This window comes from Mus musculus, chromosome 19 (genome assembly GCF_000001635.26).
Source record: "Mus musculus strain C57BL/6J chromosome 19, GRCm38.p6 C57BL/6J".
NCBI classification, from domain to species: domain Eukaryota; kingdom Metazoa; phylum Chordata; class Mammalia; order Rodentia; family Muridae; genus Mus; species Mus musculus.
Genome location: NC_000085.6, coordinates 28,293,820 through 28,320,187, shown reverse-complemented (window position 1 = coordinate 28,320,187; position 26,368 = coordinate 28,293,820). Strand labels below are relative to the sequence as shown.

Here is a 26,368-nt window from a genome sequence, read left to right as displayed (position 1 = left end):
CCTGAGTGGGTCTTAAGTCCAACTACAGAGTTGTTGGTTAACACCCCTGTACCCTTAGTGTTGTAATGCCAAGCAGTTGTTTTAGGTGCATTATCAGCTTTTAAACTCTGAGAAGTTCATATATGCATACTATACTTGCATCTTGCCCACCACCAACTCCTCCCATGTCTTTCTTCTTCACCAGCCCCCTGCATTTCATAGCTTCCACCTCTGTAATTATTGTGGCATATGCAACACCCCTTTTAGTTCTTCTTTTCAACCTATTTTTTTTAATGAAGAAGCCCCAGTTTGCAACAATTTCCCATGTCAAGACTTTGTACACTCCTTTGTCCCATTTCCCTTAACACTGTCTATCTGTGTTCCCTGTCCGTCCCCCCCGCCACACACACACACACCAGTGCCAGTCCTACCACTCCATGGGTCATTTAGACACATACCAAGGCAAGAAGGCTTCCCCAGCCTACAGCCACCATTCTCTGGGGCATCTTGCTTCACCTCTTCTCAAACTTGTTACCAATTTTAACCCCAAGATGTGTTCTCTGCTCATTATCCCCAACTAGACCCCATGTGTCCTCATGACCTCCCTTCTCTATGTCACTTTCTCTGGCATTTACCATCATCTCGCTTTTAAATATATTTTAGTTATTCATCATCTTCCCAGAAAGAATCAGTTTATAAAGATGGTGAATGCTCCCAGGGTCGAGAGGGGCATGGCATTTGTCAAAGAAATAAGAACGCATGATAAAAGCATGGAAAGATCAGGAATTCAAGGCCCATACCTAATCATAATAAAAGCAATATACACAAACCAGCTGGTGCAACCACTCTGAAAATCAGTCTGGCGGTTCCTCAGAAAATTAGACATAGTACTACTGGAAGATCCAGCAATACCTCTCCTGGGCATACACCCAGAAGATGTTCCAACTTGTAAGAAGGACACATGCTCCACTATGTTCATAGCAGCCTTATTTATAATAGCCAGAAGCTAGAATGATCCCAGATGTCCCTCAACAGAGGAATGGATACAGAAAATGTGAGACATTTACACAATGGAATACTACTCAGCTATTAAAAACAACGAATTTATGAAATTCTTAGGCAAATGGATGGAACTAGAAAATAGCATCCTGACTGAGATATCCCAGTCACAAAAGAACACACGTGGAATGCACTCATTCCACTCATGCCCCTTGGTCTTGCAAACTTTATATACCCCAGTACAGGGGAATGCCAGGGCGAAGAAGTGGGAGTGGGTGGGTAGTGGAGCAGGGCGGGCGAAAATGCTTTCAGGATAGCATCTGAAATGTAAATGAAGAAAATATCTAATAAAAAAAATGAAAAAATAGAAATAAGACCCCTCCAACCCTGTATCTAAAAGCTTTATGTTACCTTTATAAAATCAGTTGTACATAGTTATTAAATACTGAAGATGGCCGTTTGCGATATTTCTAAGAAAAGCATTACTAGATTGTTAAACACTGTGTTTTAACACAATTAGGTTAATATTTTTATGTCACCAAATGTTCCATTGTAATTTTTCATTCAAGTTATGTTTATAGAATTTATGTCTGTAAAGATCCCTGGAATGTGGATGGCTGACTTCATAAATGGATTGATTGCTTGGCCAGTATGAAGGACTTGAGTTCAACCCCTAGCAGCCATGTAAACCGTACATTTGTAATCCCAGCCCAGGAGAGGTGGAACCAGGAGATATTTCCCACAGCTCACTGGTTATCAGTGTGGTCTGACCGGTGAACTGCAAGCCATTGAGCCCTGTTTAGAGGAGGTAGGCAGTATCCTGGTGTCTCCAAGGCTTCTCTTCAGCCTACACACATGTATAAACACATTGCCATGCAAACAGACACGGGTAGACATAAACAGAGGTGCATGCACATACACATGCTCACATACAGACACACGTACACATTAACACAGAAACACACAAAAACACGTCACACACTCACAGATGCATGCACACAGATGCACACTCACACATTTACACACATGCATATGCAAGCACACATTCACACAGAGACATAAAAACACACTCACAGATACCCACATGCCACAGACACACACTCATGCATAAGCACTCGAACAAATGAACACCCACATGTTATAAAATGAATCCGGCAAATTTTTATGTACACTATATTTTAACCCCATTTTGATTAAATTTTTACATGTGACTCATATATAAAATTCATTTTGTTGTACATGACTAAATGAAAATGTAAAGTCCTGCTTTACATGTAACTAAGTATTGGGGTTGGTTGTTGCTATTGTTAGTGATTTCATTTATTCTTTCAGTATATTTAAATTTTAGCTGGGGTGTTTCTCGTGTGTTTCTAAAGGTCAAATCTCAGTAGAGATTCCTGAGTAGTTTTGTATCAGGATCTCTGATCTTAAAAGTTCTTTGTAGCGTGGGCAAAGTCTGTTGGAGCTTGTCCTTGTCATCGCCACAACTTTTGAGTAGATGCTGAGTGAACACATAAATAGGAATATACTAGGAAACTGGGTTCCCAGAAGGGGACCTATCAAGGTCTTAGGGGCAAGCCTACCGAAGCCACGTGTCTCCTAAAGTACCCACCAGGCGCTAGGGCCAGATAACTGACCCTTCTGTTGGCTTTGTGTTCCTCTTCTGCCTATCTCTCCATGGATGCTTGATAAATATTTGTGGATTGAACTGCATAAACACTTAGGGGAGAAGAGCCTTTCCAGACTGATGCTCTCAGGATCAGCTTTCTCTACTTTGTTCTCTTTTCTCCTTTCAGCTACGGTCTAGCACTGAGCTCCATCCAGATCTCCTCACAGACTGCCTCGCTGTGCAGCCCCTGCAGCCAGCCACGTCCCCTGGAGATGCTGCTGATCATACCGTGGGGCACTCCCCAGGGCCGGGGCCTGGGCCAGGGCCTGGGGCTGAACTCTATTCAGGTAAGAATGCAACAGCAAATCTTGTTCGCCTGAGACTCATCTGCGGTGTCAGTGAGCTGTAGTTGTTCTCCTGCGCCCTTCTTTTCCCTCATAAAAACCAAGGTGGAATACCACATTGATTCATCTAGTTCTGAACTTCTGCCAGAAGTTAGGAGCACCCACTCCTCCCAGGAAGCTTCTGCTTGCTGATTTAGACTCAAAGGAAATGGTTGGCCCTGAAGCAGGCAGCAGACTACGTTCTAAATGGAATAGTGGGTTCTAAATGGAATAGTGGGCATTTATCACCTTTCCAGTTTAAATGGAATTCCCAGGTTGCTATAAAAACTTGCACATTAGTAAAGCAACCTGTAAGAATAACCATTAATGTCTCCCAACCAAAGGGAGAGGAAGGGAGGACACTCTAGATCTCCTGTCTTCTACCTGGGTTTGAATCATAGGTGACCCTAAATTCAGAAAATTGCAGGTTGCAACAAGAAAGGAAAGACTATTCTAATGCAGCAAGAACTCATTGTTTTAATTTGGTTGCCTTAGCTTGCAGCTTGGGTGTATTTTCTAGACTCCATGGTGGTAGAGTACTTGAGCAAACATAATGAGTTTTATTACTTTACATGCAGAAAACTCTTGCTGTAACCCATCTGAAATTCAGTCACATTCACACCATATTCTAGACAATGAGCGTTTCCATTTTCGGTAATTTGCAGATCTCACTCCCACCTGCATCTCAATCCATAGCCAGGTTGGCAGCATGCAATCTTCTTTTTTTTCTTTTGAGAAATACTAATAAAGGCATAGAGAATGAAGAATTTACTGATGCATTCCAGTGGCGTAGGAGAAAGATATGCTTGTGTGGATTTGTAAGTTTGACAGTCCTCAAGATGATCCAGTACAGAAGACAAGGACATTAGGAAGATGCTCATTCCAAGAGCATCAGTCATCAAAATAGTCCTAGTCGCACTGTGCCAGCATCGAGGTACCTTTAACAGTTGCTTGGGGACTTTTTCTTTGAACCAGCATAGCCTCATCTCTTTCAAATCCAGAGAGATTGATTAAAACTTATTTGAAGGGCTGACCAAATCTTTAAAAGATGCAAAAAGATACATCATCAAATGTGTGTGGCTGCCCCTGGACACCACCAACACATACTGAAAACCTCTGTATGAGACATAAGTGAGGAGACATGGATAGCTTTCTTTACCAGGAGCATTGGATTTGCACATTGCTGGCACATGAACATTTATTCTAACTCACCAAATGAATCGATAGAATAGTTAAAACAAACTATCACCATCCCTGCACTTTTTCAGCCAATGAAGATAACTTGCTAAAGATCTGGAATTCAGAAGTTAAGGTCAACGCTAATCAGGGAGACTGAGGAAACCCACATACAATAGTAGCAGTTTGTGGGGATTGGCCAGTCTTGTCCCACGTCTTCCCTGCTATGACACCTGATGCTATGGAAAGTGTTGTCTATGTTGTATGCATCTGATAAACAGTTCATTTTCAGCTCTCGTGTTGGACTGGATGTACGTTTTTTACATGTCTGGTACTATTTTTAAAGTTTTAGACTTTTCAACTTCTTAAGGTTTAGTTTGAGTTTGAAGTGGCTTTGTCATCTGTGAGGCTTTTCTTTATTTGGTTCTCAGAAGGCTCTTGAGCTCTTGCCTTTGAGCCTCTAGCTGTAGCAGAAGAGCTGTGATGCCAGGCAAAGCAGTGTAAGTCGCTGCAGCCATCAGTGCCTCATCCTGCAGTTGGCAGGCACTTTCTGCCCCCGAGAACACTGGATGTAGGTAGGTGCCGCCCTCCCAGCATTTCCCTGGGATTTTATCTCTCCAGGTGGCTCATAAGTGTCAAAGTTTATTCTCCTTACTTTATGCTTGTTTCCCTCAGGTGCTATTGCACTTTCTTGCCTTCTGAATTGTTTTAAATAATTGATTATACCTTTTGATTTGCTGAATAGGCAACAAGCTCAGAGGCAGAACCACACATGGAGAAGAACTATAAAACCAAACTTACATGCCTTCTTTGCTAAGCTCTTGGCATGCACGTATGAGGAGTGTATGTGCACACTAGCTGTATATGGGCTAAAGGTCTATGGACACACACCAGTCCATGGCACATGCCAAAGGCATGCTGGAATTAGTTTGATGTGAAATCTGAATTGTTAATTTTATTTGATTGTCTTAACACTTGTCTTAGTGGCAGAAATACTTTGAGATGGTTAGGGTATGGTTCAATGTGAAAAAACTTACCTAGCTTGTGTAACATGTGTAAGACCTTGGGTTTTATCACCAGCACTTCACAAAATACCTGATTATTCTCTTTAGATTCTATTAATAAAAATCAGGGAGATAAAGTAAGTCAGGAAAGTACTTACATAATGATTATGAGCTATGTATGCCTTTAGTTGCCAGAGAAACGATTTAGCACAAAATATCTTTATGGGAACCTGTTGAATGTATGTTGGTGTGGGAGAGGAAGCCCTTAAACACAGCCTTGAGCTCCATCATCCCTCAGATGTCACAGGATTCATTTGTATGGCCTTAAGATGGGCAGGGAAGATGGCAATTGTGATACATAGAAATCCAATATGTCCTGAAGTATCTACTTCCTTTATTGAAGCAGACTTCTTAGATTGATAAGACAGTGGCTGATCAGAATGGATTATCTAAAAAGACTTTTATCTTTGTCAGAGAAAATAGTGTTCTAGGTTGAAAGGATTAAATAAACCTGAACCCATGCTGAGGGCGGTATTAAATTGTGTTGTTTACTTTCTCACTGTTGGAGGACTCCTGGGTTCCCCAGGCCTATTGCTGAGTGGGCCCCAGGGGCAGGGACAGTGGCCAGAAAGCCCCGAAAATGGATAGTTTCTATTTTGTTTTTCAGAGACTATGGCCTAGGTCAGTATGGAAATCCCAGGTGATTTATTGAGAATCTGTTAGAATTTCACAGTAAATCAAGGTGTGAATGCCACATTCATAGCATTAGGACCGGTAGAAATCTGAACTCCTATAATGTGCTAATGAAGTAGGCAAGTCTAAATTTCATGTGTTAATGGCAGCATGGACCAAATGAACCCATGCTGGCTTAGCAGAGGCTCCACACACAAAGAATGCTACTTAGACAGATGATCTGACCCATGTGTGTCTAAAAGGCACTGGCTCCGTCTAAAGCACAGATGTTAACTGAGGTCTCAGTGTGAGTTGATCTTAGTGAACCTATGAGCTCAGTCATGAAGACTTGGTGCTAGACATTAGAATCACCCGCCAGAAACGCAAATCCTTGGGGCTTGCTCAGAACTGCTGATCAGTGGGGCTAAAGCTACAAATGAAGGCTGTCAGGTGACCCAGCGATGAGGCCTGCTTGCATCCCCTTCACTTATCCTCCAGTCCAACCTGATGAACAGATACCCATGCAAGAGATGCTCCTGACAATGAAGGCCTTTGCCTGAGATGGTTGAGACAGTCAAGCCCCGCAGAAACTACGATGAAATGGAAAGCTATTGCAGCAGGAACCAGAGGGACCTTCAAGATTGAGGGGATTTTATGGGTACTGATTCTGTCAGGTTGTAAAGTAATCCTTATGTTTAGATCTAGTAAGTCCTGTTGAACTATTCATATTTTAATGTAACTTTATGCTTTTTAGGGAGACAGAGCTCTCTGTTCTGATAATCATATATAAGCATGATGAAAGGAAAATAAAAATTAATTTATGAAGTTTTATATTGCTAGGAGAAGGGAGTTTTTTCTCCTGTCTGTGATGATACCAGTTTTTGCAATAAACAGCACTTTTTAACATGCTTTATATAAAATGAATAGTGTTTCATTTTAGTGTAATCTCATGTTACATGTTTTAATATACTTTCTACATTCTTAAATTGAGTATATTCGCTGTCTTTGGATTGCTTCTTAGAAAGTTGTAAATGCTAGATATAATTTTCTATAAAAGAGCCTCCCATGGTCTCTTTTCAAAAAAAAACCTGGTTGTTAATTTGCGGGGTGTTCATTAGAGGGTTCTAAACTGACACACAGATTCCCCAGTAAATTAAACTTTATAGGAAAGAGCTGTAGAAGATGAACATAATTCTACATTTAAGTCTTCAGAAAGACACAGAGCATTGTAAAACACATAACTATGTCTTGCATCATCTTTGGAAAGCACTGTTTTGCTTAGAATTTACAAAGGGGAGAAACTTTGGAATAGGGTGGACAGAGGGAATGGAGACAAAAGGACCATGAAGGACATATCTGGCAGTGCTTTTCATGATGCCTCTCCTGTTGGCTTCTCAAGCTGTCATCTGAATCCATAACACTTTGTCAAACTGAGAGTCCTGGCACCTTTAGAGGTTGAAGGACCCTTTCTTTCATAGGGGTCACATATCAGCTATCCTGCATATTGGATATTTACATTATGATTCATAACAGTACCAAAATTACACTTATGGAGTAGCCATGAATAATCTTATGGTGTGTGTGTGGGGTGGGGGTCATCACAATATAAGGAACCGTGTGAAGCGATCACAGCATTAGGAGAACCACTGATGTAGAGCATCTGCTGCCTGTGATTGTGACCGTAGAGTAAGCCTGTCCTCTGTGGCCTTTAATGTCCCTAATGTAGAGTTGCATCCTCCCTAACCCTGAGACAGTCCACCAGTGTGTGTAAGTGGAAGACCCTGTAAAAATGCAGTTTTCTGAGCATACCCCTGGTTCTCCAAGTCAGGAGTTCTGAGCAAACCCAAGGTTTTGCATCTCTGCCAGATCATTCTAACCTAAGGCTATGCAGAGCGCTGCTCATCCCAGGAGCTCACTTTGGAACCCACTGTTTTGACTCTCAATATATGTGGGTGTGGCTTCTATCAAAAACCCAGTGTGAATATATAGAGGACAGGTAGAGTGTGAGTCTGTAGCACACCTGGGTTGCTCACTGTGGGATCCTCTAAAGGGCTCACTTGATTTTTGGTTTTTAATGTTTTTTTGGGTTTTGTTTTTTTTTTTTTTTTCAGTTAAAAGTGAGCTTTTATCATACACACTCCATTGAAGAAAATTAAAATGTAGGTCTCCGGGCAGCACAGGTCACAGGGACACGTATGGAGCTGTTATAACTGTTACTACCTTTATATGTTTACACACTGCTAAATTGGATGCTTGCGTTTCCCTTGTCTGCGTATTCCCTTGTACTCTTGCAAGATTAAGCTGATTCACTCAGTTTTCCAGTATGCACAAGTCTTTGCTGTAAAAACATGTTTCTGCACATGAACAAGCAGTTTAATTCGTAAGAGCTGGAAGTTACATACCGCTCCCATTCCATCAATAAGAAAGTGTGGTATTGGTTCCTTTGACATGGCTGTCATCAGGATAGCTGTGAGAGGACAGTTAAAGGAGGAAGGACTTAAGACAGCTCACAGTTTCAGAACATTTGCTACATAACCTCTTGGGTCCTCGAGCTGGAGCAGATCATGGCAGTGACAGTGGAGCCAGGTGGAAGAGAAGGCTGCTTAGCTCATGGTAGACAGTGTGGCCATGACTGGGGACCAGGGGTAGATGTCATAGGTACATGTCCAGTGTTTATATAAACATTGCACACCTCCTGGAAGAGGAGACAAAGAAGTAAAGGTTCGCCAATTGTGGCGTTGTCCCCACTAGGGAAGGTCTTCATTGTCTTTGTATTATCGTTTATCCCCCCTACCCCACCCGCTACTGATTTAATATTATTTTGTCATCATGTGGGATATGAGGAGGGCCGTTTATCTCTCCTTCGCAGTCTGTCTCAAGCAGGTCTGAGGGAACAGATGGATGGCAAGATGAAATTCAGACCAGAACAGAAATACTTTATACCTTTTGTGGCTGTGAGCCATAAATCAATCAATCAATCAATCAATCAATCAATGAATCAAATAAATAAATAAATAAATAAATAGGTCCAAAATAAATAAATAAGTCCAATAAATAAATAGGTAGATAGATAAATAAATAGGCCCAATAAATAAATAAATAAATAAATAAATAAATAAATAGGTCCAAAGTTCTGACTTGCTGTTTCCATCGGCTTTAGCCTCTAAGGGAAGAAAGAAAAAGGAAGCTAGTCTCCTGTCTGATGCACAAACGGTTTTCTTTTCTTAAGAACTATATTTTCTGGTGTTTGTAGGCATAGTGAGAATTCCTTTTTACTGTTGTATGGACTCTACTGTAAAGAAAGGTTAAGGATAACATGTAACTTGAGATACTTTACAGTAGTAATAGGGTTGAAGCGAGATTAAGTATGGCGGCATGTACCCATTCTGTGTTAGCCAAAAGCTCTGCCTCGGGTTGGCACGTACAGTGCCTTCCTTGCTCTCATCATAGACTGATCAGCCCCATTCATGTGCCCAACCATGCCTTGAGCCACTGCTACCCTTCCATCCCACACTAGTGGAAGTTACAAGTATCCTTCTGGAGTCTTGGTCTTCCTCCTGAGTTGAGACTCTATTTGCCTCACTTTCAAGATTGTTTCTAACTAGACTCTGGTTATCTTCTTGTACACTAGCCCAGTTCTTTCTTAGTGGATGTGGCTACTCATCTGTTGGTCTGTCTGTCTGTCTGTTTATCATCTACCTATCATCTATCTGTCATCTGTCTGTGTATCATCTGAATGTCTGTCTGTCTGTCTGTCTGTCAGCTTAGAACTACAGAGTTGAGCCTAACCTTAGTGTTTCTGTGAATACCTAATCATAGCCTATGGCATGAGAGGTTTTGTGTCACTGGACCCTCTCCTCTGAAAGTCTTAAGAGTCATCCCTTCCACCTTTTAAGAATGAACAGCTGCAGAAAGTAGCTGGTCACTACTAAAGGAGACAAGCTATCATCAGCTTGCATAGGAATTTCTTCCCCAGGTTGGTTTATACCAAACTTTTAAACTTTTTTATCTTGCTCCACCATTCTCCCTAAAGACAGTGTCTTGCCATGTAACTCTGGCTGTCTTAGAACTCTGTATGTAGAGCAGGCTAGCATTGAACTGACAGCAATCCCCCTTCCTCGGCCTCACCAGTTTCAATAATTCCACATATATATCATCACGCCTGGCTTGATATCAAGCATATCTAAGGACTGGATATTTGTCATGAGAAATGGGTTTTTTGTTGTTGTTGGTTTTTAACCTGCTGGCCCGTGTCAACAGGACAGAGGTGTCTGTCTTCGGGTCCACTGTGCTTGAATTTTCAGGCAGTTTTAAGTTCTATCTCTACAAACACTAAGCATGAATATCCCCTGTCTTCTTCATAAAGTCAAACATATGTCATTACTGACATATGTTTTACTGATAAGATGTTTTACACACATCTCTCTTACTGTCCAGGAAGCCAACCTGCTCCGGCACCACATTCCCAAATGGAAACACTTCCTTGCCACCAATGGAGACTTTCCCATTACTGAGATTGATCGCTGAACTTAATGACATTAAGAGTTCTTAGGAGGCAGCAAGCGTTCAACATCTGTTAGTGCTAATTATTGCTGTATTCAAATCCTAGGGAATGGATATTATGCTTCTGAACAAAAGCACGGGGAACAGGTGCACAAATGACTTGCCGTCCTCTTTTTTTTTTTTCTTTTTTTTTTTTTTTGGCGTTGTTTATAGAAAAAAATGGGGGGGGGAAGCTTAAAGAAATTCAGTATCATTTAGTAGAGTAAAAGAAAACTAAGATAGAATTCTTTAAATGTTATACTCCAGCACTTTGCCTAGTTTTTAATGTAGAACCTCCACTGTGTTGCTCTAAAGATAAATAAATTGGGATCAGAAACGCATCACTTAGGTGGCAATTAGCCCCAGATTCACAATGTCAAAATTTTGTTTTCATAGTTACTAGGGTTTGAATACAAAAATAGTGGTGTGGTTGCCTTTGCTTTAAAGACCACGTGTCATGCAGAAAGATGGTGGAACTAAATCTAAAGCCTCAACCTGGCTCCCTGTCTGCTGGGTATTGTGTTTAGGGGAACTGACTTTCCTTTTTAGGTTGGTGGTAGTAATAATGGTGACTGCACAGGGCTTCTGTGAGAATGAAACACATAAAAGAATTTGTCATGCTTGCTGGCAACTTGTAGGTTCTCAGTGGCTCTTCTTTCCTTCTTTTCTTCCTTTCCTCCTTCCCTCCTCCCTCCCTCCCTTCCTCTCTCCCTTCCTCCCTCCCTCTCTCCCTCCATCCCTCCCTCCCTTCTTCCCTCCTTCCCTCCCTCTCTGCTCAAAAGCTTAAGGAACTGTTGATAAGCCATGTTGGCCTCTGTAATAGACACCAGCATCCCCTCTAGAGATTAGAGACAGAATTTCTTCCAAGAGGCCAAAACAAGATTTGACCTTGGAGCTTACAGGCCCTAAGCCCCACTTTCAAATCTCTGCATTAGACTGTGGCCCATTACCACGGAGTGTAAGTCTAGTTAAACTGGCCTTCTAGAGTTCCAACACCATGCCTGCTTGGAAAAAAATGGACTTAATGAACAGTGAACCTGTGAGGTGAGGCAGGTATAGAAAAGGGGAAATTGTACTTAGGCTGGGCCAGTGCAACTTCACACAGCCATTGCTTAGGCATTGATGAGGTATAGCCTTGTTCTCTCCTGATGTCTTTTGTAAATAGTCTCTTCAAGGCTCTGTCATTTACCTCAAAACATAGTCCACAGTACCTATAAAATTATTTCTGGTTATTTTCTTACATCACATTTAGTTTTTATAATTCCTATTTTTCTAATCATACTGTGACGGGTGTTTTCTCTGTAGCTGTTATACAACAGTAATTCTCTTTACACCAGAGATCAGCAAATACCCAGCAGGCCACATCTGGCCTTGCCTCCCGTTCCCGCATAGCCAGAGAACTAATGGTCGTTTTAAGAAATTGAAAGGTAAATGCAGAAAAAAGTAAGTTTCTGGATGAGAACAGCTGCAGAGAGGATGGAGGGGAGGGCATTGCTTTTGGTCTACAAAACCTAACACGTTTACTCTCTGGTCCTTTCCAAAACAGGTTTACTGACCTCACCTTCAGACTTCCATCTGGAACATCTGTCAGTGACCAAATGAAATGGAGGAAGCTATAAAGCACGTTAACTGAACTAAATTAATTACAGCAGAGATGCCTTATAAGAGGAGTTAAGAGCACATAACACCTAGGAATTGGCCTGGGCCTATATAGTCTTTAGATTTAGCGAAGGCGTCAGATGTTTCCCAGCCTATGGCTTTCCACAGAGCTTTGTGAGGTTCATCACTGGAGGCAGATGGTAGTAAAACCTTGAAGGGAGGCAGACTAAGTTTATTCTTCTTCGTCTTTTGTGGGATGATCTCTGGGGATCTGAGATTAGAGGCCCTCAGACAGAATAATCCCTGAAGTTATCAGCTAGAAGATCTGAGGGGTGGGCTGGCATGGGATGCCCTGGCTGCCATGTTTTCATCACTCTGTCCACGTTTGTTCTTCCTAGAAGGGGAGGGGTTTTAGACCCTAGAGAGCATAGGCTGTTCCTTAAAACCAAAGCCCCTCTTAGATGTTTACATCTTTATTCCCAGGAGTAAAGCAAGAATTGAAACGTCACACTTGAGGGGCCCACTTGGTCATATTCCAACAGGGAAGATAACCTGAATCCTCAGAACATAATATGACTCACAGTAGACCTTGAAGTCAGTATAACTGACAACTGTTCTCAGATAAGAAAAATCGCTAAATCAAATTCTGCCCAAAATGTTGTATGTGAAAATAAATTCATGATAAAAAAAAAATGAATATCTGCTTGTGAGTCAAAATAGATGTTAAAGAAAGACTGTAAGAACAGGTATGAAAAAGGAAGGGCCACAAACAAAACCAACTTCCTTGTGCATTTTGCCTTAGGCTAGTAATAATAGCCCTGCAGAGGGCTGTTGTTACTAATTTCTATACATCTAGGAAAGAGAGGTTTCCTCAGAGTCTATAGTTCAGTTTATTCAGGTAGAAGAACCAATCAAAACCAGGTTGGTTGTCTTCACCATCCCATCTTTTGTGTTATAGCCATGGAAAGTATAGCAACGGGTTAGGAGATTCAATGTGTTTTACTAAAACGGTTATTATTCTTTATGAATAAGTCGGGCTTTACTACACATACAGAGGTGAGGAGAACTTGTTAATTGCCACAAGGAACACCTAGCCATGCCAGATTTACCTTCTTGCTTTCTGCTTTCCTCTCTGACTGGAAAGAAGGTGAAAATCTAACATACAGGCAGAGAGGAAATGTGGATACCGGAAGAGAAGGCTGCATGGTTTGCATGTTCACACTGGGCTACTGACTTCTCTGTGCAAGGTAGGGCGACTAAGTAGGAGAGGGGTGGTACTTAGGAGAAACACAGTCTGCGATCTGAGGTTTGATGTGTCATGCATTGTCTGGAAAGGTCTAAGAAGGCTGCATGAAATGTTGGCCCCAGCGAAGTGCCAGAATGAATCCGTTTGAGTCAAAAAAGAATGTTTTTGCCAGGAGCTTTCCCTAACAGAAGCTAATTACACCTGTATTTTTCAGAATGTTTGATGGTAACCTTTGGCATTCATGTGGGTGACATCAGCCATATCTTCTAGTTGTACCGTGATATACCCCAGAAAGGCTTGTAAGCATGTATACTCTATACCAAGCACTAATAACTTCTTCCCTGGTGGTAAATCTAGCTGTGTGAGCTAGAAATGTAATTGGGCTGCCTATGCTGAAGTTTGGAGCTCTAGGGAGAATATCTGTTTGTAAGAGAAGCTGAATATTCATGTAACTGTCCAGACATCAATACATTCTTATTTTACCTTATTTATTTCTGTTCCCCAGTGAACAACAGCGCTCTTAAGCACAAAGCTAATAGTTACGGTCTTCAGAACTGTGCCCTCGCTTACCTAAATCCAGCAGCCTCCTAACACATCTGTTTGTCCATTACCAGGTAGCTCTCCTGTCAAGTGACACGTGTATGTTTCCTTTGTCTTAGAGCACTGGAGACAGTTCCATTGTTTGCCATCAATTAGCTGAGGGTAGTATGTCAGGGATGTACGGGTGGTGTCACTTTAGTGTGACAGCCACCCGATGCGGTTGAGAAGGGATTGTTTCATTATGCTCTTATCAGGACTGCTGGATAATGATACTCCACACTGCAAAGTGGAGCGGGGAGTGAGACAGGCAGGAAGAATAGATTTTTTTTTTTTAGTGATTGGCAATATTAAAATTATTCATGCCACAGGGAGAAGGGAAAGATTAGAGGGATGGATGTGCAAACTCTTAAGAAGTGGCTTTCTCCTGACACAGGTGGAATGTGGATGCAGAATGATGCCCTTCCTGATGAGAGGCGGGGGGGGGGGGGGGAGGGCAATGCCCTGACATTAGGAGGAAAGGAAAAGGGGAACAGGAAACAGGAAACATCCCCTTTTCATCAGCAACAAGGATTAGCATAAACTGGGGGTCTCTCCCATTCTCCAATTAACTTTAGAATCAAATACAGCCTTCCTAGCAAATTACCCTGGCAGGCATTTTCCTTGCTAGAAAACTCTTTCTGGCGTGTGAATTTAGGTCAGGAGGGCGTTTTCCATTGGATGACGGTGCAATTAAATTGCTTTGAGGTGTACTGTGAAGAGCGGCAGATGGTATTGGACTTAAATTTTCACTCTTGGGGACCAGATATCTGAACACTTCCAATATTGGCTGTTTTCCCCAGCATGTCTAAAGGGAAGTCTTTCTTTGAATTCTGAAAATTAACTAAGGCTGGATCTTTATGCTCCTGGAGAGGAGAAACAAACAAAAAGGAAGCACTGAAAATGTAAAATACTTCAAGATAAACTAAGCTTCAAGAGGGACAATTGTGTTGACATTTTAGTAACAGCCCATTTTCGCTCCTTAACGAAGTGCAGTCATGCATGAAAATGACTTGTTATCTTCTAAGCTGAAATGTATTATGGGTTGTATTGCAAAGGTGTGTATTACCCCTTCAAAGTAAAGAACATTTTAACCCTATCAGGACTTGTTCTGGGACTCAAACACTTTGTACCGTATACATAAAAAATACTGAACAATAAAAAGCTGATTGAAGAGGATGCATAACTCCTTCGTGGTGAAGGACCCAGTGCACAGTTTATGTGCAGTTCTTTTCATCCAGGGTTTATATAGGAAAGTGTTATTACATAGTTACCATTTTGGAACAGTTCGTGTCTTTGTGATTTCATAATCCTATTAAGATTGTATTAATTGTAGTAATATTGTCACATGATAAGAGCATTCTGTAAGCATATACCCATAGTTCACCCTTTGTGCTATGTGATTTTAATTCTTTTAATCTTATTTTATTTTCTGTATATCAGTGTTTCGACTGCATGTATGTCTGTATGACTGTGGACCGTATACACGTTGTTCACAGAAGCAAGAATAGAGTGTCGATTCTCTGGAACTGGAGTTGCGGACATTTCTGAGTCCCCATGTGGGTTCTAGGAACTAAACCTGGGTCATCTTCAAGAGCAAATAAAGTTAACTGCTGGGACATCTCCCAAAATGCTATTTGGGTTTTTAATACAGTATATATTTCTATTTCTCTGTGCAGCCTTCTGAAGTATTATCCTTTTTAAGATAAAGAAACACTTGGCAATCTCTAGGGCTAAACTTCCAATCCAGGTCCATGGGGCTCCCATTGTGTGCACGGCCTCCTGTTTCTCGAACTCCTCCTGACTCTAAATTTCTCCTCCTGGGAGTGAGACAGAGAGACAAGATTAAGCTCACCTTTCATATGGACCCTCTAATTCTTGTTAATGTCTCCTTGAGAGCCAATTTACCTTGGTCTCATCGATTAGTCTGCTCCTCTGTGCCTTGACCCTTGAAATTCTGCCCCAGAGATGAATGGTCAGCCCAGACTTCCTCCCCTTGTGCTAGTCACCAAGCAATTAATGTCATTTCTCAGGAGCCCAACATGGCTCTGACATTCATTACAAGTGAGAGTCACCATCTTGGGATAATAAGGTTGACTCCCTTCTGGTGAGGACAGGCCAGAGTGGAGCTAGGGCTTTTCAGAGGCCATAAATGCCCCTAAACACAGGTTTACAGGAGAGCGAAGCAGTCTCCACAGACACAGTAAATCTTCTGGTGGCACGTTATCCACAGCCAGGACAACACAGTTGCCACAGTAAAGGGCACGTACTGCTGCCTGCTCGCCAGTCCCCCTGCAGGCCTCACTCCCTTCCTTACCTGTGGATCAATACGCCTCTGACGTGGATCTGAAATCTTTACTTGGGGGGGGGGGGAAGCACATTTCTTACCAGCGATTTGTATTCCAAACTGAACAGTTCAGTTCGTTTCTTGTCGGAATTAAATTTCAGAACTGGACGTTTTCCCTCATCAGGGCTGAGAATGGACAGAAACCGAGAGTGTTATTTTTAACATTCTCACTGTGAGTGTCTCTACTCTGTAACTCTTTTGGGTTATCAGATTTTCAGAGAACAAGTGTAGCTTCCCATCATTTTTGAACAAGAAAACATACTAGCTATTCTTTGCTGGACTGTGAATTGCACCCAGTTTTGCAGTTACCAGGCAAGGACTTGCCCACTGAGCTAGATCCTTGCCTTCCTCTTGACCTTTGTTTCAGACAGTCTCACTAAACTGTCCAGGCAGGCCATGAACTTGAGATTTCTTACTTTATTATCCCTATTAGTTAGGATTACAGGCTTACTCTCTGAGGCCTGTCTGTGCTAGCTAATTTTGTGTGCCTCAGACTGACAGAAAAGTCTTTGTCCCTATACTCTGAATGATGAAAACAGTCAGGAAGTGACATGGGTAGGTGCCTACAACAGACCTTAGATTGGCCCAAGGCAAGTAGTCTTTATTTGTGGTTCCTAAAGTACTCCTTGCATCCTCTGTTTGTGTAGTAAATACCTCACAGGTGAAGTATCTCCAAAGGTGTCCTGTCCATTAGAAATAATACATTAATAGTCATTATTTGGACATAAAGATGCTGGTTGACCCTGATTAAATGAAATAGTTTAAGGTGGCAGCCTAGACTTCACCATCCCTGAGGGCCTGAGAGCCACATGGATCACAGAGCCACCTCTGCCCATTACTGTTGGAGACAGGGTCGAGGTCAGCCATAAGCCAGGCCCTGTGAAAAAGAGTCCCCAGCAGTAGGGAAGAGGGCTTCTGGCTCTGGGCAGCAGGCAGAGTTCATGCATTCATTGCTTCAGCAGGCTTTGTTTCCTTGGGGAAGGTCACCACCACTTAATCACAAAAGCAATAAGGGCTTCTAGTTTGTTCTGTGCTGTGCCTAATCAGTTGTTCCAGTTGCCAATCACCAGCAGTGTCTGGAAGTTCACAGAAAAGCCCCCTTCAAGCTTTGGAGACAGCACTGACCCCCAAGGTGACTCAACAATGAAAGCTGCCCCCAGGGGCAGTCTGTGTCCGGTTGATGTGGTCTCAACAGTTTTGTTAATATTGTCTGACTTCTGGAGGGGATCCGTTCTCTTGAGGCTTTGATCGGTGGGCCACATTGTACACTCCAGTGGTCGAACTGTGGAAATAATTTTGAGTAAGTACAGAAATAATTTTTTTCTTTTGTGAATAACCTTACAGTTCCTCTCCAACATGGAGATTTTCTTCCTAAGATTGGAAATACCTTGGCAAAGCCTGTGCATTTGTCAGTAAGTAAATACAGAAGCAGACAGGTCTATGAAAAGCTGGGAGGTATTCAAACTTAAAATATTAATAAAGTAGTGGAATACTGTCGTCCTATGAGTGAAGAAGTCATACTTGGAGCCTATAGTACTTAAAAGTATATTCTAGATATATGTCTTGATGAGGTTAGGTGTTCCTAGAAGTCACTGTAGATAGCAAAGACATTTTTCTGAGCCGTGATAACCGTTTCTTTGATAAAGGCCAAGGAGAGTCCCGCTGCAGCCATACCTAGCTGACTCCAGACAGTCGTCCTTTGGATGTATATTAGAAAGACATGCTTGTGTCTTTATTACTTATCGTCAATTTCATTTCATTATTTTGGTCACAGGTAGTGCCTACAACGAGCAATTATAAGCTGGATGCTGCAGACAGGCTATTCTCTGTAGACAGTGATTAATAATATCTTTCTTTCAGCTAAGTCATAATCTCTCTATGCTTCTCTTAGCACCTCCTCTTACTTCCCTCAAGACAGAAGCAAGTGGTTTGCTTTCTTTTGCAGAACAAGTGATTGATGGTACCCTATATAAGAAACTATTCAAATGCCTTCCAATTCAGACTTTAAATTGAAGCCTGAACCACTCACTTTCTTCTTCTCAAGGGGTCCCTGGTAGAGGAACTTCCCATATCAGTGTCATGAACCAGCTATAGTTATAAAGGAAAGGGCTGTGGACATGTGTGTGACCCAATAGCTCTTGGAAGACCCTACCTTTGGCCATCAGCTTCATGCCAGTTACCTCAGAGAGCTTGCCCCACACACCCTCTGCACCACCACTTCCTCCTGGCCTTCGTACTGTACCTTCACAAAGCTTGGAAAGACCTTTCCTCAACTGCACCACATACCTCTGGCTTTCTGCTCCAGGACTCTTGGATGCCCTGAGGTTAAGACATGTGTCTGCTTACAAATGTGAGAGAATTAATACAACCCTGGGGCAATCTTTGATCAGAATTGAATAGAAAATGTTAGATAAAATTTCTACCTCTATATTAGAGCCCTAAGCTAGATTTTATTGGCATTTAGATTATTTGTCTCTATTCATTCGAAAAGCAAACATGAATTAATGAAGTTGGTAATAAAAGCTATGTCTTGTTTTATAGCTTAACCCAGGAGCAAGTTTTGTGTCTGCCATATGGTAGCTACTCCACAAATATTTGTGGAGTGTTCAGCTCCTTAGAGAATCTGAAAAGAGACCATGGCTGTAGCTGCAGGGTAGCTCACTTTCTTAACATGCATCATGTTCCAGGTTCGGTCCCCAGCAGAGGAGAAAGGGAGAGGAAGGCAAACATTCTAAACTAAGTATGTCAGGGTAGAGGACATGGCAGAAGTCCTGAAGGAGAAACTGCTGGAATAAATTCCATGTGTGGTTAATTATCTAGCTTGAGTAGAGTCACAGATTCATGTGTTAAAGTGTTGGGACAGTGTTAAGAGGTCTGCATTAGTAAGTCTTGGTATTTTGATAGAATTAATGCATACTTGTGCTTCTTTGTCTTCAAGCTGAAACTCTGTCGAGGACAGAAACACACAAATGGTAGACTAGCCAAATACATAGCAGACATACCGTTTAAAATAATGTTGGATGGATGGATAGATGGACGAATGAGTGATAGGTGTTGGTTGTGACTTGGCTGGGAAAAAGCAGTGTCCTTCAGCAAGTCCTCACTTTCAGTGACAGGCGATCAATGACACTGAATTGTCTAGCTATGTAATTGTATCTACTGTCAAATCCAACTCAAGCAGTTACTATAAACTTTTGGGAAACACCCTATTTTCTGTTGAACCATATCGAAAACTTCGCATGTGCAACCAAGTTGCCCTGTTGCCCACGAGGTTATAAACAGTAAGGGCAGCACTTCCCTTGTAATAAATGTAAGCACATACAAACAAAAATATCTCTAGGCATGAATAAGCGATGGGTATGTTCAGCCACAATTACAAAATAAAAGAAAGCTGTTGTCTCTATACCTAAAGCAGAGTTTCTTAAAGGTAGCTGTGTTTCACGGTCAGGTTTCTGTGACCTATTATCCCGTTCATTTTTAGAGCACTATTTAAAACCCAGGCTTCATGCTGACAAACACCAGTGTTGAAACTAACTATTGCTACAGCCCATCCAAGCAACCTTCTCCCTTGGGCCACATTATTATGGGGAATACAGGCAGAATTGTGGTTCCCTGAGCCAGCAGGGCACAAATGAGGGCAGTGATTCATAAGGTGACTCCAGCGAGTTTGCAGACGCGTCACTTTCATGGAAGCTGACGTGCACAAGAGAAGCCTGGGCTTGACTTTTTGAACCGGTAAGCACTTTCTGGCCTCGCTGCCACTTGAGGACTTAGAGGACTGTGGAAGGTTGAAGGTTTCTGAGGATAGGAGTGAACCTGACAGGATGCTGATTTACCAAAAATAAACCCTTCAAATGAGATCACACCCATGTCAGTAGCTTTTTGAGCGGGAAGATGGTAATTTTGCCTCTTCACAGGCTCCTGTAAGTCCTTGAACTCCGATGCCATTGGATCAGTCCTTTGGGGGCTGGGTCATCTGGGGTCTTAATTCTATCCTGGTGAGGTTGGGTGAAAGTGATACTGGTCTAAAAATACAACTCCCTGAACTCTTCAACCTTCAGATCTTTTTGATAATATGACTTTCTTAATCCTGAACTTGATTTCTTTAATTAAAAAAAAATCCACTTGTTCTTTGATATTAGTAAAGCTTAAAAGGGGCAGAAATGGGCATAGAACAGAGTTGTATACCAAGAAGGAAGTGAAGGGCATCACTGGTAATCTTGTCGCCTGATTACAGCCTAATGAGATGTCTGCCAAGTAGGTCCCCCACAGTAAGGGTCCTTCCTCTCTGATACAAGTGACTTTGGAAGTGACAAGCCTCAGCTATCAGGCAACGTCTTACCAATTAGCTCATGTAAATGGGCACACAGGAAAGTGTGACGTCCTTTCCAGTGCTCAAAGGTGAGGCTGCCCCAAGAACGAGGCTCTGAGTCACCCTCCGTGTGTGAGGGACAGTGGTGGGAACAGAGCCAGAGCTATGTATGAGGGCCTCTTTGGAATGAGAGCGAGGGTTCATCACAGCATCATGGAAATGTCTGCAGTCTCTCTCTCTCTCAGGCTCTTAGTTCAGAGTCCAGGACCCTGTGTTGGCTGCAGTCAGGTGGTTTCTGTTGTCTTTGTGCTGACGTGTGGCAATGGCAGAGAAAGCCGAGGCCTGGCCCACAGCATCTTGCTGCACAGCGAGAAGAGGTAGAAGGGCCATGCCGAGCGCCTTGCAAGTCAGCTGACTGAACATGCCATTATGCAACGAACATCCTCTGTGACTGAAGAGCACACAGAAACCTTTGCTCAGAAGCAAACAGCACAAGATTAATTGTAATGACCAGATAGGGAGCTGGCAAGGGCACACAGCACTTCAGAGGCCAAGGTGAACCTGGGGCAAGTTCAGACGGAGCTCCCGAGATGGCGGTGAAGGCACAAGAGCCAGGGAACCTGTTCCACCATAGAAACAAAAGCTGTGTGTATCCAGGAAGGGGAGAACTGTTCCCAAAAAGGCACTCAGAGAAAAACAAACAAGCCCCTGAAATATGCTCGCTGTCAGCTTTGGTGTTTAAAATGTGGGCCCCCTTCAGGGCACCAGCTCATGCTGCCTCTCTCTTGATTTTTCAGCTCCCATTTTCGCCAGCAATCATTCAACTCGAAGTGGAACAGCTGCTGGGGCTGGGCCACCCCCACATCCTGTCAGTCACCCTTCTCCAGGACATAATGTACAGGGGAGCCCCCACAACCCCTCCTCCCAGTTACCTCCACTCACAGCTGTGGACGCAGGCGCTGAGAGGTAAGGCCATCTGTCGCTCTCTCATAATAGGTGTCGCCGCCAAGCCTCCCTCTACCGAGAAGAGCTCTGACAGTTGCTGAATTTTATTAATAATCTGTTGGTGGGTTGAGTTACCCAGGGGTGACATTTTAAAAGTAACATACACCAAGTATGTGGACCAAATATCTCATTATCTGTTACATTTTATATATATGTGTGTGTGTAATAAATGAAATGATACCGGCAGTGGACAGCTCAGGTGTCAGGACCTGGAAACTGTATCGCAATGACCAACAGTTGCCACCTCTCTCCATCTTGCTTTGGGGCTCAGTTACCAGTGAGTTGAGGAGTTCTCTGGATAGGAATGGTACCATAGTTTCACAGATAGCAATGCAAGTTTGTGTGCTGGGCGTGTTTCTGTTATTGACAGAATGACTGGGCACAAAAAAGAAGAAAGTTGGTCTTGGCTCATGGTTTCAGAGAACTCAGCCTATAGTCACTGGATGCTGCTTTGGGCTCATCAGGTGGGAACATGTGACAGAGGGGGCCTCTTCACCTCCTGATGCCTAGGAAGTAGAGAGACAGAAAAGGACAATATTCCCAATTGCCCCTAAAGTCCCTCCACTAGGCCCCACTTCCTCAGAGCACTTCAAGGAGGTGCCAGGGCAGTGCCTCAACACACAGGCCATGGGCAGTAGTTCATTTCCCAACTGGAGCACGATGGGAAAAGATTATAAGGTGACAGAAGATGTTATGTGACTGATCAGAAAGCGACTGTTCACGCAATGCCTTTGGTTGGTATAAGGAATTTCTGTGGTTAAAGAACTCTATGTTCTGTGTTATTTTTACTTCTGAGTTCTCCAGTGGCTTTCGAGGTTTGGGTTTGAGAGTGGGTGCTCATGCCGCTGCTCTGCTCCCCACATGCATCTGTTTCTGTGAACCGCAAACCCAAACAGCTTCTCAGTGAGCAAAAGGAAGGGCTGTATAGGCATCAAGAGAAAGGGATGTTTCTCCACATAGGTGAAGGGGAAGAGCATCCCAGACAGTAAGGATGCTGGCTGGATATGGAAGAGATGAGGGCACACAGCGAGCACAAAGTCTTGGCCCTTCAGGGTAAAAGCGTGCCGGATGCAAATGGATAAATGGTTGGGTGATAACAGGCTGGCTTCAGTAGAGCCTGGTGTTTTTAAACTGAGGAGTTGGCCCTATCCTACTGGAAGCCAATAACCATTGTTAGGAGAAATACAGAATTAGATTGACATGCGAGAGGGAGGAGTCTGCATAGGAAAGGCATTTGCAGTTGGGGTGGGAGATGAGGGAGGTTCAGAGTGAAGCTGCTGTAGGGTTCCTCATGAACACCATAGAGCCTGGAAGTTCGACAGAGAAGTAAGGAGAAGCCACTCAAGAGCTACATTAGGAGGCAGACTTGCTGAAGAACAGAAAGAAGGAGCCAGACCAATACCCAAGCTCTCTCTCTCTCTAGACAATGTGCCTTTTAACAAACTTTGGGAACCGAGAAAGAGTGGGGGAGGGAGGGAGGGAGGGAGGAAGGGAGGGAGGGAGGGAGAGAGAGAGAGAGAGAGAGAGAGAGAGAGAGAGCGCGAGAGAGAGATTTTGTGAGGTGGTAAAAGATCCATATGGATGTAAGGGATCATTAGAATGTGAATCAAAAGGTAAGAATTATTTCAACAGTCCTGTGTACATGGTAAAGTGTAGACTCCCTTTGAAGGACCTAAGAAATACCATGTCAGTGGTCACCACCTCTTACAGTCATGCCCACTGGAGACAGGAAGTCTATCCTTCCAGGTTCTAATGCATTCAGGAAACTGAGAGGAGTTTGTCCCTTTTAGCCTTTGTACAGTTTGCAGGTGGCCAAAAAAACAAAACAAAACAAAAAAAACAAAAAACAAAAAAACCAAAACAACACAGTGTTCAGCATAGCATACAGTAGGCCGCACATGGCTTCCTAGGCAATCACGTGGTACCTTAGTGTGACTGACAGATTACAGTTGGAATCACTTGAAGAGTGCACAGTGATCAGTAATGTAAGTGACCATGGAGGGAGAAAGGAGGAAGAGGATGGGAAGACAGAAGCTCCGTGGGAATGAATGAAGACCGGTTTGTACTTTTGATGTATACCCTTGCCATAGGGTGTGTATCCTGACCCCACCCTGACTCACTGGGCAAATGTGAGATGACAGTTATCTCTTCCAATCAAGTCAGAGAAGAGGGTGACATGAAGAAACCCAGAATTATTCACCATGTTTGCACTAGGGACCAGGATGAAAACCTGGAGAGGAAATGGGCTCACCTTCCGCTCTGGGTTTATGCATCTCTGCTCTGTTTGCCTGGGAAAGCCCCCAGTAAAAACTCCAGCCGTTTTCTTAACGGAAACAGGTTGATCACACTTTGCGATGTTAGTGGGACACTGGCATCTTTTCCTGCTTTTCGGGCAGTGATTCATCATTTACTTAGCTTTAGCTCATTAATGAAATGGGCTGAGTCACCCTCAGAAGTTAGAAAGGGCCCACCGCAGCTGCCCATCTAACATCCAGTTCTTTCATCTTGACCATCATAAAATAAATGTAAGTTTTCTCAAATTGGTGAGAATCTATTTTTATTTTTAAATACTAACTGAATGACACGTAATTTCAGGGGTTTGAACAGTGCCGTGGCCCATCCCCTGATGTCGATTTGCCCTTCTTATGGGAAGTAGCGTTTTACCATGTCTTGTCACATGAGCCACCCATACTTTATGTCTATACAGTGGCTTCCCTTGAGGGGAACTCAGCATCTCTGGAAATGTTAAGTCATGGGGATTTATAGTGTGGCTGTTATACCAACAAATACAAAAAAGACTTATTGGTGGCCATTTTGAACTGGAGAAATCTTAGTAGCCCCAGTGATAAGTCACCTAAGTTTGTGTCACTCATTTTTGCAAGAGGACAACATTAGCTGCCTCTCTTCCTTCTGAAGGCCACAAGCATGGTGCAGTCTATAGTATCAGTGACAGGGATGTGGGCTCTCCACAGTGGAGGTGCTTATAAAAGCTTTCCTGAACCCCATTTCTGAGACTTCTGAGACACAGGAGATTAAAGGAAAAGAGAGAATTGTGTCTCTTTATAGAATGTATAGTCTGGCACAAGAATTAAAGACCAGAAAAAATGTTAGGAATCATTGTTTTGGAATAAGTAGTCAAATGGCCTTTACCAAATAAAGACTGCCAGTTTCTTGAGTCCCTGCTGAGTACTAGAAACCTAGGGCTTGTATGTCTCTGACTAACCAAAGCTAAGGCTTCAGGGACTATATTCTAACTCACCATTGGAAACCCAGGACCATCTGCCTGGATGCTGAAGGTCAAAGAGTCACCCTTTCTCCTCACTGTTTTCTTAGTAAAGCTCTCCATTCCAGACAAGCCAGCCTGCTCTCTCTTCCGACTTAGCTCCCTTGTTGCTGTACATTAACTCAGCCTCTCTGAATGTTCTGTGCAGCCTTCAGTACCCAGCGTGGTTCTCAGCCCGGAAAACTTCTCCCTCTTTCCAGTCAGGGGCACATACCCCGGGGAACTCCTTGGTTCTTAAGATCTGTTTCATAGATCTACCAGCTAGAGCTGAGTTCAACTTGGGAGGGCAGAAGCCTGGTTTCCTCATAAGCTTCAGAGTATTTTGCTCTGAGTTATATGCCATGTACTGAGGAAGCTTTTAACAAGGGATAAAGAGCATTGAGGGGAATGTGTAGGGAACAAGAACCCACGGCCCCACGGAGGGTTCCCATAGTGTTCTCTTTGGTTTTGGTTTGGTTTGGTTTAGTTTGGTTTAGTCAGAAGGACAGTGGTCTTGATTTTAAATGTTTCTGCCATCTTAGACCTCCTGCATACTTGGATGCAATTCCTAGGTTCTAGTCCACCACACATGTAGGCACACACGCATTGCTAAGAGGTGAAGGACTTTCTTATGGCCTGGTACCATTATCTCTTGCATATGTACCTTCAGAGTACCTCTCAGCTGGGCCTGCTGCTTTCCTAGTCCTGCTCCTGAGCAAACAGGTATCTACACAGCTTCTTCATAGCCTCTGTCTTCTGAATGTCCCAGTGTGTGTTCAGAACTCATAAGAATGTACCAAGATGTTGAAGCTTATCAGGATCTATTCTCGCCCTGGGGACTCTCGGGTTCATTGAGTCTATCACTGGGCTGGTAATAATGAAGCATAAGATGTGGTGGACATTGAATATACCATGGAGGACAGCCAAGCAAATAGGGCATGATAAATGACAAGACAAGACTAAAGAAAGGGTAGTACAGTGGCTTTGGAGGCTCAGAGCAAGAGCATCTATTCTCAAAATGGGGTGGAAGCAATAGAGGAAGCACTGTCTCCCCTGAAAGTCAATGGTCTATAGGTGCAAATATCAAGAGGAATAGTAATGACCATGACTGTGGCGGGGCATGTTACTGAAAGTTGCCTGGCATTAGCCACACTAAGGAGTTTGAGCCTCCTGTGAATGAGCGTTTATTATTTGGCCAATAGGAAACCATGATGACTGTAGCATTCATCCTAAATGTGCCTGATCTCCCCCTGCAGAGAATGGTGAATATCTTCCAGAAGAAATGACAAGGAACAGGAAAGTGTTTCATTTGGTCCTCACACAAAGGCTGTCCTTTAAAGCTCTTAGACTCAAGACTGTGGCATTGATGTTATTTTGCTTTCTAGAACAACTTGAAAGGATCATTTCGTTCTTTGCCACTCCGAGAGTGTATGCTACATAGTTATGGCTTTTCAGGACTTTGAAGAGTCCCCAGGTGTCAAAGAAATTGAAAATTATCTCTGTGTTAGAGAGAGTAACAAAGGTCTGGGGCGCAGAAGCACTACTCACCCTTGCTTGTCTATTATATTAGAGGAGAGTTGACTCCAGCTATGAATTCTCCACATGACTGTGTGCATACTCACATAGATACAATTTACTCTGTGCTCATCGCTGCGTG

General features: G+C 43.0%; 1 protein-coding gene across 4 annotated transcripts in view; it reads left to right on the top strand.

Annotated features, from left to right (window-relative positions):
• The window catches only part of Glis3 (GLIS family zinc finger 3), a 421,415-nt gene that overhangs the window by 360,078 nt on the left and 34,969 nt on the right, over window positions 1–26,368 (top strand). For all 4 annotated transcript variants that reach the window (NM_001305671.1, NM_175459.6, XM_006526984.4 and 1 more), the window contains 2 exons: window positions 2,775–2,934; window positions 21,242–21,410. In NM_001305671.1, coding sequence (NP_001292600.1) covers window positions 2,775–2,934; window positions 21,242–21,410 — 329 coding nt within the window. The remainder of the gene's footprint in view (window positions 1–2,774; window positions 2,935–21,241; window positions 21,411–26,368) is intronic.